The 16,421-nt window shown below is 43.6% G+C and overlaps 1 protein-coding gene across 5 annotated transcripts in view; it reads right to left on the bottom strand.

The window, feature by feature from the left end:
• Nucleotides 1-16,421, bottom strand: part of LOC125450726 (WD repeat-containing protein 64-like) — a 122,645-nt gene that overhangs the window by 6,445 nt on the left and 99,779 nt on the right. For all 5 annotated transcript variants that reach the window (XM_059643862.1, XM_059643883.1, XM_059643980.1 and 2 more), the window contains 2 exons: nucleotides 16,344-16,383; nucleotides 15,057-15,145 (listed from right to left, as the gene is read on the bottom strand). In XM_059643862.1, the coding sequence (XP_059499845.1) occupies nucleotides 15,057-15,145; nucleotides 16,344-16,383 (129 nt within the window). The remainder of the gene's footprint in view (nucleotides 1-15,056; nucleotides 15,146-16,343; nucleotides 16,384-16,421) is intronic.

Raw genomic sequence — 16,421 nt, 5'->3', positions numbered from 1 at the left:
GCTGGAGGCAATGGTGGCATAATAAAATTTGTATGTACAAAACATCCAAAATTGAGAAAATTTAAGATTAAAAAGTTTGCAGGACAGAAGGAGATTATAGAAGTAAGAATGACGGAAGTCACAGAGAGAGATTAGAAGCCCAGAAAATTTAAATTGTGATAATGTTAAATTGAAAGCTAAGGAGGACCATCAAGTGGTGTGAAATAGAAGACCAGTCATCAAAGCAGTTCAATAGTTGAGTTCAGGGGTAGCACATGTATGAATGCAGAACTGATCAGTACATAATTTAGCTGCTTATCTTTATATTTGAGTGTCATATCAAATAGAGGCCTTGGGTTTAGAAGAGAATTTCACTAGGGCATCCTGCAGCAAAAATAAATTAAGTTTTTTAATCTCCTTCATCACCTTTATCATCTGTACATGTAACTATTGCACCTTTGGCTCCTAACTCCACGTGATTTATACTAAACAAAAGAGAGCCAAAAAATAGACACCGATGGTATCTCACTGCTAACATTCTTCCAGGTTGACAACAATCTTTGGACCACAAATCTCTGGGTTCTCTGGCAAAATAACGATTGTATATTGGTTGCAAAAGATGTCCACTGATACATGATTTATTTTAGTACATGCCTTTCTAGAGGGAAGTATAAATACCTTACTGAAATCCAAGTGATTTTATCCCTACGAATCACCTCCAAATTATCCTATCTGATTACTCTTGAAGATTTCCTTTAGAATTTCCAATTTCTGATTAATTCTCAAAACACACTTGATATTTTTACTTAACTTCCTAGTTATAGAGTCAGAGAGTCATTCTGCATGAAAACAAACTTGCTGGTCCAACTCATTCGCGCCAACCAGACATGCCAATCTGATCTGATCCCACTTCCCAGCATTTGTCCCATATCCTTTAAACCCTTCCTATTCATTTACCCATCCAGATGTCTTTTAAATATTGTTATTGCACCTGCATCTGCCACTTCATCTGGCAGCTCATTCCATACATACACCATCCTCTGTGTGAAAAAAATTAACCTTCAGGTCCCTTTTAAATATTTCCCCTCTCACCTTAAACCTATGTTCTCTAGTTCTGGGCTCACCCACTTGAGGAAAAAGACCTCGGCTATTCACCCTATCCATATCCCTCATGATTTTACACATCTGTATAAAGTCACCCCTCAGTGTCTGATGCTCCAGAGAAAAAAGTCCCAGCCGTTTCAGCCTCTCCCTATAGCTCAAACCCTCCAGTCCTGGCAACACCCCTGTAAATCTTTTCTGCAACCTTTCAAGTTTTACAACACCCTTCCTATAGAAGGGCAAACAGAATTGTATACAGTAATCCAAAAGTGGCCTTACCAATGGCCTGTACAGCTGTAACATGACATCCCAACATTTATACTCAAGGCTATGATTAATGAAGGTAAGTGTGCCAAACCTTGCCTAACTGCGACTCCACTTTTAGGGAACGACACACCTGAGACCAAGGTCTCTGTTCAGTAAGACTTCCCAGGAATAAGTCTGGCCTTGGTTTGCCTTACCATAATGCAATATCCCTTAATTATCTAAATTAAACTACATCTGCCATTCCTAGGCCCATTGGCCCATCTGATCAAGGTCCTAATGTACTCTGAGATAAGCTTCTTTGCTATCCACTACACCACCTATTTTGGTGTCACGTGGAAAGTTACTAACCATACCACGTTTATTCACATCCAAATTATTTACATAAATGATGAAAGGCAATGGATCCTTGTGGCACACCTCTGGTCATAGGTCTCCAGTCCAAAGAACATCATTCCACCACAAGCTTCTATCTCCTACCTTCAAGCCAATTTTGATCCAACCTTACTAAATAGTGTATCATGCAGAACCTTGTTGAATGCTTTGCTGAAAGCCACATAGACAACACCTACTCTGCTTTCATCAATCTTCTTTGTCACCTCTTTAAAAAAACTCAATCCAGTTACTGAGACATGATTTCCCATGCACAAAAGCAAATTTCTTCAACCACTAATAAATACATTCTTTCCTGACTATCCTCCATGTCATTGTTTCACTTCAACATAACAACATGACACACTCACTGATATTTTATTATCTGGAGTACTCGGAACATAATTCATATCACTGAATTTTGTTTAACTTGATAAGCTCCAGTAACCTAATCTTCAATGGTTCTTCAGAAATGGGAACAATTTTTATCGCCAGCAACAGAATTTTGAGCTTTGGTCTTTTTATCTACTCCAGTTTTTACTTTTGTCAAGAATTCTTTCAATACTTCAATGTTGCACTGGATCATAAATTTATCGTTAATTAATGTAAGGGTTCATCTCATCTCATGCCCATATTACAGTTAAAAAAGGATTAATTATGCTGGATTCATCAGCATTATTTGTAACAGCAAATAGCACAAGTAAATTTCTCTACCCAATCATTTGGATATTCTGAAAAAAAAAAGCTCTTTAAACTTTGATGCTTACTTTCTAATGATCTTCAAGATTATTCATTATTTTATTGAATATTTGCGACTTTAAATTTAAATTCTGATCTGACTGCATTTCTTTGGGTGATCCATATCTTGTAAAAAAATTTGAGCCAACGTTTCCTTTATAATTTTGGCCATAATTTTCCCAAAAGGCACTGTCTCAGAAAATCTTTGATGGCATATATTCCTGCAGTTGAGGGCGGAGCACACTTCTCCCCACAGCGAGATACACAGCATCCTGTAAAGTGGGACGTTGCTCCATCATTCATTCAGCTTCAGCCTCAGCCTGTGCAGCAACTTGGTGAAGGTGCTGTGCAGCTGAGTGACTAGCACATTACATCATAACAGAGCGTCTGCTATGCTCTGATCCCCTTCCTATCCTAGACCCATATACTAAAGAAGTTTTCACAACTTCTTCTGTGAAAATGTGGAGGTATGTCTTTCTTGGTTAAAGTTTTATAAGCGGAATAGAGATGAATGTCAAAGTTCTTGAAGCTAGGATGTAGAAACAATTTCTGGGAAGATGAGGAATTATAAAGAAGTCACATTTGGGAATGGTATCCATGCCACCTAACGTGGGCGGCATGGTGGCTCAGTGATTAGCACTGCTGCGTCACAGTGCCAGCGACCCGGGTTCGATTCCAGCCTCGGGCGACTGTCTGTGTGGAGTTTGCACATTCTGCCCGTGTCTGCGTGGGTTTCCTCCGGCTGCTCCGGTTTCCTCCCACAGTCCAAAGATGTGCAGGCTCTGTGGATTGGCCATACTAAATTGCCCATAGTGTTCTGGGAGGTGTAGATTAGGTGGGTTATAGGGGAATGGGTCTAGGTGGGATGGTCTGAGCTTCGGTGTGGACTTGTTGGGCCGAAGGGCCTGTGTCCACACTGTAGGGATTCTATAAAGTTTCTATTCTACCACATTGTTGGACAGAATATCAGAGAATAAAACGACGGAGCTCATTGGAAGAGTATGGCAATCACGAGAAATTTTAATCTACATATATATGAGAAATATCAGATGGCAAGGATAGATCAGTTTAGGGTACACTGGAACATAGAACATAGAGCATAGAGCATAGAGCATAGAACATAGAACAGTACAGTACAGCACAGTACAGGCCCTTCGGCCCATGATGTTGTGCTGACTTATCATCCTAATAAGATCATCTATCCTGCATACCCTACATTTTACTATTCTCCATGTGCCTATCCAAGAGTTGTTTAAAAGTCTCTAAAGTATCTGACTCCATTACCACTGCTGGCAGCGCATTCCACACACCCACCACTCTCTGTGTAAAGAACTATCTCTGACATCTCCCATATCCCTTCCTCCAATCACTTTAAAATTATGTCCCCGCATAATTGTCATTTCCACCCTGGGAAAAATTCTCTGACTATCCACTCTATCTGTGGGGTTCCACAGGGCTCTGTCCTTGGGCCTCTACTGTTTGTAATTTTTATAAATGACTTGGATGAGGGGATTGATGGATGGGTCAGCAAGTTTGCAGATGACACAAAGGTTGGAGGTGTCGTTGACAGTATAGAGGGCTGTTGTAGGCTGCAGCGGGACTTGACAGGATGCAGAGATGGGCTGAGAGGTGGCAGATGGAGTTCAACCTGGATAAATGCAAAGATACATTTTGGAAGGTCGAATTTGAAAGCTGAGTACAGGATTAAGGATAGGATTCTTGGCAGTGTGGAGGAACAGAGGGATCTTGGTGTGCAGATACATAGATCCCTTAAAATGGCCACTTAAGTGGACAGGGTTGTTAAGAAAGCATATGGTGTTTTGGCTTTCATTAACAGGGGGATTGAGTTTAAGAGTCATGAGATCTTGTTGCAGCTCTATAAAACTTTGGTTAGACCGCACTTGGAATACTGCATCCAGTTCTGGTCGCCCTATTATAGGAAAGATGTGGATGCTTTGGAGAGGGTTCAGAGGAGGTTTACCAGGATGCTGCCTGGACTGGAGGGCTTATCTTATGAAGAGAGGTTGACTGAGCTCGGTCTCTTTTCATTGGAGAAAAGGAGGAGGAGAGGGGACCTAATTGAGGTATACAAGATAATGAGAGGCATAGATAGAGTTGATAGCCAGAGACTATTTCCCAGGGCAGAAATGGCTAACACGAGGGATCATAGTTTTAAGCTGGTTGGAGGAAAGTATAGAGGGGATGTCAGAGGCGGGTTCTTTACACAGACAGTTGTGAAAGCATGGAATGCGTTGCCAGCAGCAGTTGTGGAAGCAAGGTCATTGGGGTCATTTAACAGACTGCTGGACATGCATATGGTCACAGAAATTTGAGGGTGCAAACATGAGAATCAATGGTCGGCACAATATTGTGGGCTGAAGGGCCTGTTCTGTGCTGTACTGTTCTATGTTCTATGTTCTATCTATGCCTCTCACCATCTTGTAAACCTCTATCAAGTCGCCTCTCATCCTTCTTCACTCCAATGGAAAAAGCCCTGGCTCCCTCAACCTTTCCTCCTAAGAGCTGCCCTCCAGTTCAGGCAGCTTCCTGGTAAGTCTCCTCTGCACCCTCTCTAAAGCTTTTACATCTTTCCAATAATGACGTGACTAGAACTGAACACAATATTCCAAGTGTGGTCTAACCAGAGTTTTATAGACCTGCAGCATAACCTCACAGCACTTAAAGTCAATTCCCCTGCCAATGAAAGCTAACACACCATATGCCTTATTTACAACCCTATCAAGTTGTGTAGCAAAATTGAGGGTTCGATGGATGTGGACCCAAAGATCCCTCTGTTCCTCCACACTGTCGAGAATCCTGCCATTAACCCTGTACTCTGCATTCAAATTCAACCTTACAAAATGAATCACTTCACAATTTTCTGGGTTGAATTCCATCTGCCACTTCTTTGCCCAGCTCTGCATTCTGTCAATATCTCGTTGCAACCTACAACAGCCCTCCACACTATCCACAACTCCATCAACCTTTGTGTCATCCGCAAGCTTACTAACCCACCAGTCCACTTCCTCATTCATTTATAAAGGCCACTAAGAGTAGAGATCCCAGAATAGATCCCTGCTGTACACCACTGGTCACCAAACTCCAGGCTGATTACTTTCCATCTACTACCACCCTCTGTCTTCTATTGGACGGCCAGTTTTGTATCCAGACAGCCAAATTTCCCTGAATCCCATGGTTCCCTATTTTCTGAATGAGCCTACCAAGTAGAACCTTATCAAAATGCCTTGCTAAAATCCAGACATACCACATCCACTGCTCTACCTTCATCGATGTATTTTGTCACATCCTTAAAGAATTCAATAAGGATTGTGAGACATGTTCTGCCCCACACAAAGACATGCTACTTCTAATCAAACTGTGCTTTTGTGAATAATCATAAATACTATCTCTCAGAATCTTCTCCAATAATTTGTCCACCACATAAATAATACTGACCAGTCTATAATTTCCAGGATTATCTCTATTCCCTTTCTTGAACAAGGGAATGACATTTACCACCCTCCAAGCTTCTGGTACTACTCCAGTGGGCAGTGAAGGCGCAAAGATCATTACCAAAGGGGCAGCAATCTCTTCCCTCGCTTCCCGTAATAACCTTGGGTATGTCCCGTTTGGCCCAGGGGACTCCTTCCTAACATCAACCTGTTCGAGCATATCTGCCTGTTTCATGCTGTCCTCACAAACATCAAAGTCCTTCTCACTGGTGGATACTGAAGCAAAGTATTCATTAAAGACCTCCCCTAAATCCTCTGACTCCATGCACAAATCCATCCACTATCCCTGACTGGCCCTACCCTCGCTCTGGCTTTCCTCTTGTTCCTCACATAAGCATAGAACGCGTTGGGATTTTCCTTGACCCTACTCACCAAGGTTTTCTCATACCTGCTTCTAGCTGTTCTAAATCCATTCTTCAGTTCCTTCCTGGCTACCGTGTAGACATCTAGAGCCCCGGACTGAGGCTCAGGATCGGGGGGAGAGGCCAGCACTTCAGGCTCAATACAGCACCAAGAGAGGAGGCTGGGACATTGGATGCCTTCAAGGCAGAGATCGACAGATTCTTGATCTCAAAAGGAATCAAGGGCTACGGCGAGAGTGCAGGGAAGTGGTGTTGAAATGCCCATCAGCCCTGATTTAAATGGCGGAGTGGGCTTGATGGGCCGAATGGCCTTACTTCCACTCCTATGTCTTATGGTCTTATGGTATTATTAAAAACATAAATTGCTGGAAAAACAAAGCAGGTCTGACAGCAAATGTGGAGCGAAAACAACTAGTGTTTTGAACTTAGTCACCCTCCTTCAGAACATCAGGATAGAGGGCAGTGATAATGGGAACTGCAGATGTTGGAGAATCCAAGATAACGAAATGTGAGGTTGGACGTACACAGCAGGCCCAGCAGCATCTCAGGAGCACAAAAGCTGACGTTTCGGGCCTAGACCCTTCATCAGAGAGGGGGATGGGGTGAGGGTTTTGGAATAAATAGGGAGAGAGGGGGAGGCGGACCGAAGATGGAGAGAAAAGAAGATAGGTGGAGAGGAGAGTATAGGTGGGGAGGTGGGGAGGGGATAGGGCAGTCCAGGTAAGACGGACAGGTCAAGGAGGTGGGATGAGGTTAGTAGGTAGGAGATGGAGGTGCAGCTTGGGGTGGGAGGAAGGGATGGGTGAGAGGAAGAACAGGTTAGGGAGGCAGAGACAGGTTGGACCGGTTTTGGGATGCAGTGGGTGGAGGGGAAGAGCTGGGCTGGTTTTGGGATGCGGTGGGGGAACGGGAGATTTTGAAGCTGGTGAAGTCCACATTGATACCATTGGGCTGCAGGGTTCCCAAGCGGAATATGAGTTGCTGTCCCTGCAACCTTCGGGTGGCATCATTGTGTCCACCCAAGACATTTTTCCATCTCCACCCCTGTCTGCTTTCCGGAGAGACCACTCTCTCCGTGACTCCCTTGTTCGCTCTACACTGCCCTCCAACCCCACCACACCCGGCACCTTCCCCTGCAACCGCAGGAAATGCTACACTTGCCCCTACACCTCCTCCCTCACCCCTATCCCAGCCCCAAGATGACTTTCCACATTTAGCAGAGGTTCACCTGCACATCTGCCAACGTGGTATACTGCATCCACTGTACCCGGTGTGGCTTTCTCTACATCGGGGAAACCAAGCGGAGGCTTGGGGATCGCTTCGCAGAACACCTCCGCTCAGTTCGCAATAAACAACTGCACCTCCCAGTCGCAAGCCATTTCCACTCCCCCTCCCATTCTTTAGATGACATGTCCATCATGGGCCTCCTGCAGTGCCACAATGATGACACCCAAAGGTTGCAGGAACAGCAACTCATATTCCACTTGGGAACCCTGCAGCCCAATGGTATCAATGTGGACTTCACCAGTTTCAAAATCTCCCCTTCCCCCACCGCATCCCTAAACCAGCCCAGTTCGTCCCCCCCACCCCACTGCACCACACAACCAGCCCAGCTCTTCTCCTCCACCCACTGCATCCCAAAACCAGTCCAACCTGTCTCTGCCTCCCTAACCTGTTCTTCCTCTCACCCATCCCTTCCTCCCACCCCAAGCCGCACCTCCATCTCCTGCCTACTAACCTCATCCCACCTCCTTGACCTGTCCATCTTCCCAGGATAGAGGACAGCCTAGTTTAACTGCTACAGCTTCAGCAGAATACCAGATTGGGAAAAAAAGATTAAACAATGGTGTCAGTGACGGGTTGATTCATTTGAGATTTTAGAATTTCTTTTGAAACAGTATTTCCTGACAGCTTACCTGGGAGGAGCAGTTGCCAAAACTGGCCCACGCTTAGTTTAAAACAAACGAGTGACATCACAGAAAATGTATAAGTTACTTCACTGGTAAGAGACTGTCTACATTGCTATAAATTAGAAAACTATTATGTTTTGAAACAAAGGACTAATGCAGAAACCAGAAATGACTGATCGTCATGGTCAATATAAGAGAAGTAATATAAGTAAGCCAAAGCATATATTGGAAGGAAACTAAAGTTAATTGAAGTGAAGTAAGTTTATGAATAAGACTAGGTCTGGCAGGGGAGCTGGAGGCACTGCAGCTAACCCATAAGGCTGGGAGTTTTGTGGAGAGCATGTTTTTAGATGTAGTCACCCCACAGCTTAAGGAATTGCGGTCAGAGAGAATGGGAGACCACCAGTCAGAAGAAGGGAGGTAGACATGTAGTTGGGTGGGTGTAAAAGAGGAGGTAATGTTGCAATATGGATCAAGAAGTCAATTACTGCAGCAAGGAAGGATGAAATCTGAGAACATTCCCCAAATGAGGCCAATGAGTGGAGCATAAAAAGGAAAAGTATATTACAGATCCCCAACAGTCAGGAAACATGGAAAGATGGATTTGAGGGCAGATTTGAGAGAAGTATGAAAATCAAGTGGAATAATAACAGGGAATTTCAACTTCCCCAATAATAACTGTGATGGACAAAGGATAAAAATTTTGGAGGAGACAAAATTCTTAAAATGTGTTCAGGAGAGTTTTTTTAAGCCAGCACATAAGAAGTTCTACAAGGCTTAGGTTGGTGTGAAACCTAATTTTAGGGAATGAAGCCAGAAAGTGGCAAATGTGTCAGTGGAGGAGCATTTTGGTAATAGTGACCATAATTCAGGAAGAAGATTCATGTCGGGAAGCCGGTGAGTCAGAGATTTTAAATCTTTAAAAAGCTTACCTCAAGCGTCGGAGCCTTCCATTTCTTTGTGAAGCAGCAGCACGAGCGGGAGCTTGGACCAGGGGCCTGTCGGGAGGCCGGTGAGTCAGAGATTTTAATTCTTTAAAAAGCTTACCTCAAGCGTCACAGCCTTCCATTTTTTTGTGAAGCAGCAGCGCAAGCGGGGGCAGAGGTTTCTGGGAAGGGAGGGCCCTTTTTTTTCATCCCTCAGCTATAAAAGTGATCGCTGTGTAAACCCGAGACCCTACCCTTATAGGGCCTCCCACCCATCCACCTTCTCTAACCTTATAGACCAGGGACAAATCAAGGTAAACTTCTCATTTTTTTTAACCTTCTGTTTAGGGGACTAGCAGGGATGGCAGTGCAGGTAGAGGAATGTTCCTCCTGCATGATGTATGAGGTGAGGGATGCCATTAGTGTCCCATCCAAATAAATCTGCAGGAAGTGCACCCAACTCTTGCTCCTCCAAGACCGCTTTAGGGAACTGGAGCGGGAGCTGGATGAACTTCGGATCATTCGGGAGGCAGAGTCAGTGATAGACAAGAGTTACAGGGAAGTAGTTACTCCTCAGCATGAAGAAAGCTGGGTCACCGTTAGAAAGGGGAAGAAGCAGTCAGTGCAGGGATCCCCTGTGGTCGTTCCCCTGAAAAAACAATACTGTTGGGGGGAGGGGGACTTACCAGGGGCATGCAGTAGGGTGCAGGCCTCTGGCACAGAGTCTGTCCCTCCTGCACAGAAGGGAAGGGGGGATAGGATGAGAGTGATAGTCAGTGGGGACTCAATAGTTAGAGGGACTGATAGAAGGCTTGCTGGAAACGAAAGAGACTCACGGTTGGTGTGTTGCCTCCCAGATGCCAGGGTCCGTGATGTCTCGGATCGTGTCTTTGGGGTCCTGAAGGGAGAGGGTGATGAGCCCCAAGTCACGGTTCACATAGGCACCAACGACATAGGTAGAAAGTGGGATAGGGATGTCAAGCAGGATTTCAGGGAGCTAGGGTGGAAGCTGAGAGCTAGAACAAACAGAGTGGTTATCTCTGGTTTGTTACCCGTGCCACGTGATAGCGAGGCAAAGAACAGGGAGAGATTTCAGCTGAACACGTGGCTGCAGGGATGGTGCAGGAGGGAGAGCTTCAGGTACATGGACAATTGGGGCTCATTCTGGGGAAGGTGGGACCTCTACAAACAGGACGGTCTCCACTTGAACCAGAGGGGCACTAATATCCTGGGTGGGGAATTTGCTAGTGCTATTCGGGTGGATTTAAACTAGCTCAGAAGGGGGATGGGAAACTGAGGTGTAGTCCTAGTACACAGGAGGTTGAGAGCAGGGAGGACATGGACAGGACCTCACTGTCACTGGAATGTGCTGGCAGACAGCAAGCTGGGTTGAAGCGTGTCTACTTTAACGCAAGGAGTATCCGGAATAAGGTAGGTGAGCTTGCAGCTTGGATAGGGACTTCCTGGGACTTTGATGATGTGGCCATTTTGGAGACATGGATAGAGCAGGGTCAGGAATGGATGTTGCAGGTTCCAGGGTTTAGATCTTTCATTAAGGTCAGGGAAGGTGGTAAAAGAGGGGGAGGTGTGGCTTTGTTAGTCAAGGACAGTATAACGGTGGCTGAAAGAACTTTTGATGAGGACTCGTCTACTGAGGTTGCTGAGGAAGGTTTGTCAACTGAGTCAGTATGGGTGGAAGTTAGGAACAGCAAGGGAGCAGTCACCTCACTAGGGGTTTTCTACAGACCCCCAAATAGCAGTAGGGAGATCGAAGAACTCATAGGCCGGCAGATTGTTGAAAAGTGCAAACGTAGCAGGGTTGTTGATATGGGTGACTTCAACTTTCCCAATATAGATTGGAAACTCCTGAGTGCAGATGATTTGGATGGAGCCGCTTTTGTCAGGTGTGTTCAGGAGGGTTTCCTTACTCAGTAAGTGGACAGGCCAACGAGGGGGGAGGCCATTTAGGATTTGGTGCTCGGCAATGAGCCAGGACAGGTGTCAGATATCGCCGTGGGAGAACACTTTGGCAACAGTGACCACAACAGCCTCACATTTACCAGAGCCATGGAAAGGGAAAGGAGCAGTTACCAGGGGAAGATATTTAACTGGGGAAAAGGAAACTATGACGCTATCAGGCAGGAGTTAGAAAGTACAGATTGGGAGCAATTGTTCCACAGAAGGGGCACAACAGACATGTGGAGGCTGTTTAAGGAGCAGTTGTTGTGAGTGATGCATAAGTTTGTTCCTCTGAGACAGGTAAGAAGGGGTAAGATTAAGGAGCCTTGGATGACAGGAACAGAGGTGCTTCTCGTCAAAAAGAAAAAGGCAGCTTATGTAAGGTGGAGGAAGCAAGGGTCTAGCACAGCTTTACAGGATTACAGGCTTGCTCGGAAGGAGCTCAAAAGTAGACTGAGGAGGGGGCACAGAAAAGGCTTGGCAGGAAGGATTAGGGAGAACCCGAACGCATTTTACTCATACATGAGGAATAAGAGAATGATCAGGGAGAAGGTAGGGCCAATCAGGGATAGCATAGGGAACCTGTGTGTGGAGTCTGAGCAGATAGAGGAAGCCCTAAATGAGTTTTTTGCTTGTTTTCACTAAGGAAAGGGACCTTGTTGTGAATGAGAATTTTGAGGAGCAGGAAAACAGGCTTGAACAGATCAAGATTGAGGAAGTTGACGTGCTGGTAATTTTGGCAAGCATTAAGATTGATAAGTCCCCAGGGCCAGACCAGATTTATCCAAGGTTGCTCCGGGAAGCAAGAAAGGAGGATGCTAAGCCGCTGGCGAAGATCTTTGCTTCCTCACTCTCCACGGGAGTTGTACTGGAAGATTGGAGGGAGGCAAATGTTGTTCCTCTTTTCAAGAAAGGGAATAGGGAAATCCCTGGAAATTACAGACCAGTCAGTCTTACGTCTGTGGTCAGCAAGGTTTTTGAAAGAATTCTGAGGGATAGGATTTATGACTATTTGGAAAAGCATAGCATGATTAAAGGGAGTCAGCATGGCTTTGTGAGGGGCAGGTCATGCCTCACAAATCTTATTGAGTTCTTTGAGGAGGTCACGAGACAAGTTGACGGGGTCAAGCAGTGAATGTGGTGTACATGGACTTCAGCAAGGCATTTGATAAGGTTCCCCATGGCAGGTTCATTCATAAAGGCAGGAGGTATGGGATACAGGGTGATTTGGCTGTCTGGATTCAGAATTGGTTGGCTACAGGAGGCAGAGAGTGGTTGTAGATGGTAAGTATTCTGCCTGGAGGTCAGTGCTGAGTGGTGTCCCGCAGGGCTTTGTTGTTGGGCCTCTGCTCTTTGTAGTTTTTATAAATGACTTGGATGAGGAGGTTCAGGGGTGGGTTAGTATGTTTGCTGATGACACAAAGGTTGGAGGTGCCGTTAATAGTATCGAGGGCTATTGCAGGCTTCAGCGAGACATTGACAGAGTGCAGAGCTGGGCTGAGAAATGGCAGATGGAGTTCAACCTGGATAAATGCGAAGTGATGCATTGTGGAAGGTCGAACTTAAATGCTGAATATAGGATTAAAGGCAGGATTCTCGGCAGTGTGGAGGAACAGCGGGGTCTTGGTGTTCAAGTGCATAGCTCCGTCAAAGTTTCCACCCAAGTGGATAAGGTTGTTAAGAAATCATATGGTGTATTGGCTTTCATTAACAGGGGGATTGAGTTTAAGAGCCGCGAGGTTATGCTGCAACTCTACAAAACCCTGGTGAGACCACACTTGGAATACTGTGTCCAGTTCTGGTCGCCCTATTATAGGAAAGATGTGGAGGCTTTGGAGAGGGTGCAAAGGAGGTTTACCAGGATGCTGCCAGGACTGGAGGGCTTGTCTTATGAGGAGAGGTTGACTGAGCTCGGACTTTTCTCTCTGGAGAGAAGGAGGAAGAAAGGTGACCTGATCGAGGTATACAAGGTAATGAGAGGCATGGATAGAGTCGATAGCCAGAGACTTTTCCCCAGGGCAGGATTGACTGCCACGAAGGGTCATAGTTTTAAGGTGTGAGGAGGAAGGTATAGAGGAGATGTCAGAGGGAGGTTCTTCACCCAGAGACTTGTGAGTGCATGGAATAGTTTGCCAGTGGTAGTCGTGGAAGCTGAGTCATTAGTGACATTTAAGCGACTGCTGGACATGCACATGGACAGCAGTGAATTGAGGGGAATGTAGGTTAGGTTATTTTATTTTTGGATTAGGATTACTTCATGGCACAACATCGTGGGCCGAAGGGCCTGTACTGTGCTGTACTTTTCTATGTTCTATGTTCTAATGATAAAGATAGGCTGGAGATAAAGGTTCTGAGTTGGTGGAAGTCAAGTTTTAATAACTATCTGGCTGAAGTGGACTGGGAGCCTACATTTGCAGGAAAATCCATATCAGAACGGTGGGAATCATCAAAGAAGGTAACAGTGAGACAGAAAGGCCACATACTTTCATAAAGGAGAAGATTGGGATCAACATGTCCACAGAAGTGCAGATGTGAAGTCACATATAGGATTGCATTAGGGAAAAACAAAGAAGCTTTTGACAGATGCCAAGGGGTCAAAACAACAAATGCTACAGAAAATAGAAAATGCAAGGGTTTGTTTAAAAAATAAGCTGTGAGAACAAAGCTGGAACATACAAAACATTGCTCAGTAATATTAAGGAAATTCCAAAGGTGTTTTCTAAGTGCATTAGGAGCAAGTGAATAACTGGGGAAAGAGCAGGGATCACTATGGTCCAAAACAGCAATGTGTGTGTCAAGCCAGAAGACTTAGCCAATGTTCTAAATGTGTACTTTTCATCTGTATTCATTACAGGGGAGGACATTGTAGTTATAGAAGTCAGAGAAGGCGACTACATATACTTGAGCAAATTAACATTGACAGCAAAAAAAATTAACAGTTTTAGTGGTCTTAAAATCCCTAGATTCAAATTACATATATCCCAGGCTACTGTGGGAGAAAGAAGCTTGCAGGGACTCTGACATTAATTTTCAAATCTTCTCTGACCATAGGAGGCGTGGGGGACAGAAGATTGGAGGACAACTAATGTGGTACTATTATTCAATTTTAAAAAAGGCCATTTGTACCAAGCTTCCAAGAAAGTTACTTTACTAGTCAACGATAAGTTAAATATACAGTAAGAGAAAACAGCACCACACCTTAAATGATAATATGGGATGCTGTCAAATGCTCCAGGATGATAAGCGCTATTTTGTTTGATCAACCTTCTGCAAAGCACCCTGGGGCATTTTACAGTATTAAAAGTGCTAAATAAATGCAAGCTATTGCTATACTTTTCTAATGTTTTTTCACCTTTGAATTGATACTCAATATTGAAAATTGACTTGTTTGGTCAGAATCTAAGCTGCACATCTGAGCAGATACTCCAGCTGTAGCATCTCTTTAAATATGGTCTTTTTGTTCTTCTGAATGCTTGGTGATGTACTCTCTAATTATCATAGAATGGATGATATCAGTTCTTGTGGTCAGACATAAATTTTCTGCTGAGCATTTTCCGAAAGACATTACCGATTGGTAGAACCACTTGAGGAGACAAGACAACAAACGGCTACATTCTTCTAATTCTCCCATTGACTGCCACTTTGGGATTCAATATTTCTCTGTTCTGTGATTCAGACAGAATTGATTACATTCACACACTCTCAAATAAATATTCAAATTATAAGGTTTTTATAACATGGAATAAATCTCATTAATAAAGCTATGATGCATCTAAATATGGGTGGGGAAATATCAATGGGTCAAACGTTGGAAATGATACATCCAAACTACTTCCCTCTTTGCCACTGATAAAATAATGCAGCACAGAATTCATCTGCGCAATAAGAGATGCAGCAAAACAGATCCTGTAATTGTGGCCTTTGGGAACTTACCTAAATGCTCTCCTTTGATATTCCAGAGTTTCACACTACAATCCATAGAAGATGTAAGCAGCAACTGATGTTCTTCCACTAGTGCAATACTATAAACATAATACAGAAAAATTAAGTTTGATTGGATAAAATATCTTTATTTTCTACATCACCAGACATGTACTTTCAGAAAGCTGTTTAGCATAACTTGATGGTGCCATACAAAGAAACAAACGGGAGCAACAACATGACCGATTTTCTATCAAAAACATCACTTGGTCATAATCTGTTTTTGAATAAATCCACCAAATCACACAAACAACTGGATCTAGAAAACATTTCTGCAAAAAAACAGAAGAAGGCACTGTTATGCCAACATTTTGACCATCTGTTGTTTTGTAAAAGTATTTAAAAGTAGGAATATCAATCATTATCATTCTCACAATGAGTTCCTTAAATGCTTACTTAATGATACTATAGAGGAGGAAAAGAAACCATCATTTTCTAAACTAATGTAATGTAAAATCCCTCTCATACCATCAGGAGTGAATTTTTTTTTATTGTTTCTGAGTAAATTGGTGCAAAATGATTAACACAATAATAAGTATTAATACACTATAATCTCTCCAAGACAGAAAATCAAAGTATGGAAATGCCCATTCTTTTTGCAGACCCAAACTACTCAGACTCACCATTCTACTGTTCAGGCACTGCAACAAACTGAGAAGGAATGAGCTCACCTGATGTTTAGACAGTGGGTAGGCAATAGCAGGCAAGTGAGAGTACCAGTGATTGTTTAGGATGGGAAGGTGCAGCATGAAGTTACAATGCTACTCAATTTCTCTCTTTACACTGTTCCTCTCTTCCTTCATTAGTCTGCTTCTCTGTGTCTCTCTGTGCCTAATCTTCAGTAGGTCTCTCAAACACTTCATTTGTCTCTCTGTCGGTATCTGACTCTCTTTCTCTATTTCAGTCAATTTTTTTCATATCTGTTTCTTTCCTGTATGGAATCCCCTGTTCACTCAACATCATCAGCATCATTTTAACACAATATCTTGGAATTGGAAACATGGAAAATGCAGCATTTAGATAAGTAAAACAATTAGTATTACATTGATATTGATTTATATTTACAGTATTTTCTTATTCATGTCCTTGTGATTAGGCACTCTTAGATAATTCTATAATCTTTAAAAATTGGAAATCAGAAATGACAAGTTCAACAAAATATTTCTTCTTAAGATGTACACAAAATGTTCAAAATTAAATCATTCATTATCACACCCATTTCTAAAACTCCCATCTTACCTCGTAATACTGCATTCATGAGCCCTCCAACGGGTCAATGCTTTGCAAGAAAATTAATTAAATTAAAAGATTAGTTAC

Source organism: Stegostoma tigrinum, chromosome 1 (assembly GCF_030684315.1).
Source record: "Stegostoma tigrinum isolate sSteTig4 chromosome 1, sSteTig4.hap1, whole genome shotgun sequence".
In the NCBI taxonomy this organism is placed as follows: domain Eukaryota; kingdom Metazoa; phylum Chordata; class Chondrichthyes; order Orectolobiformes; family Stegostomatidae; genus Stegostoma; species Stegostoma tigrinum.
The sequence above is the reverse complement of the archived record's forward strand: the minus strand, read 5'-3'. Positions and strand labels throughout refer to the sequence as shown.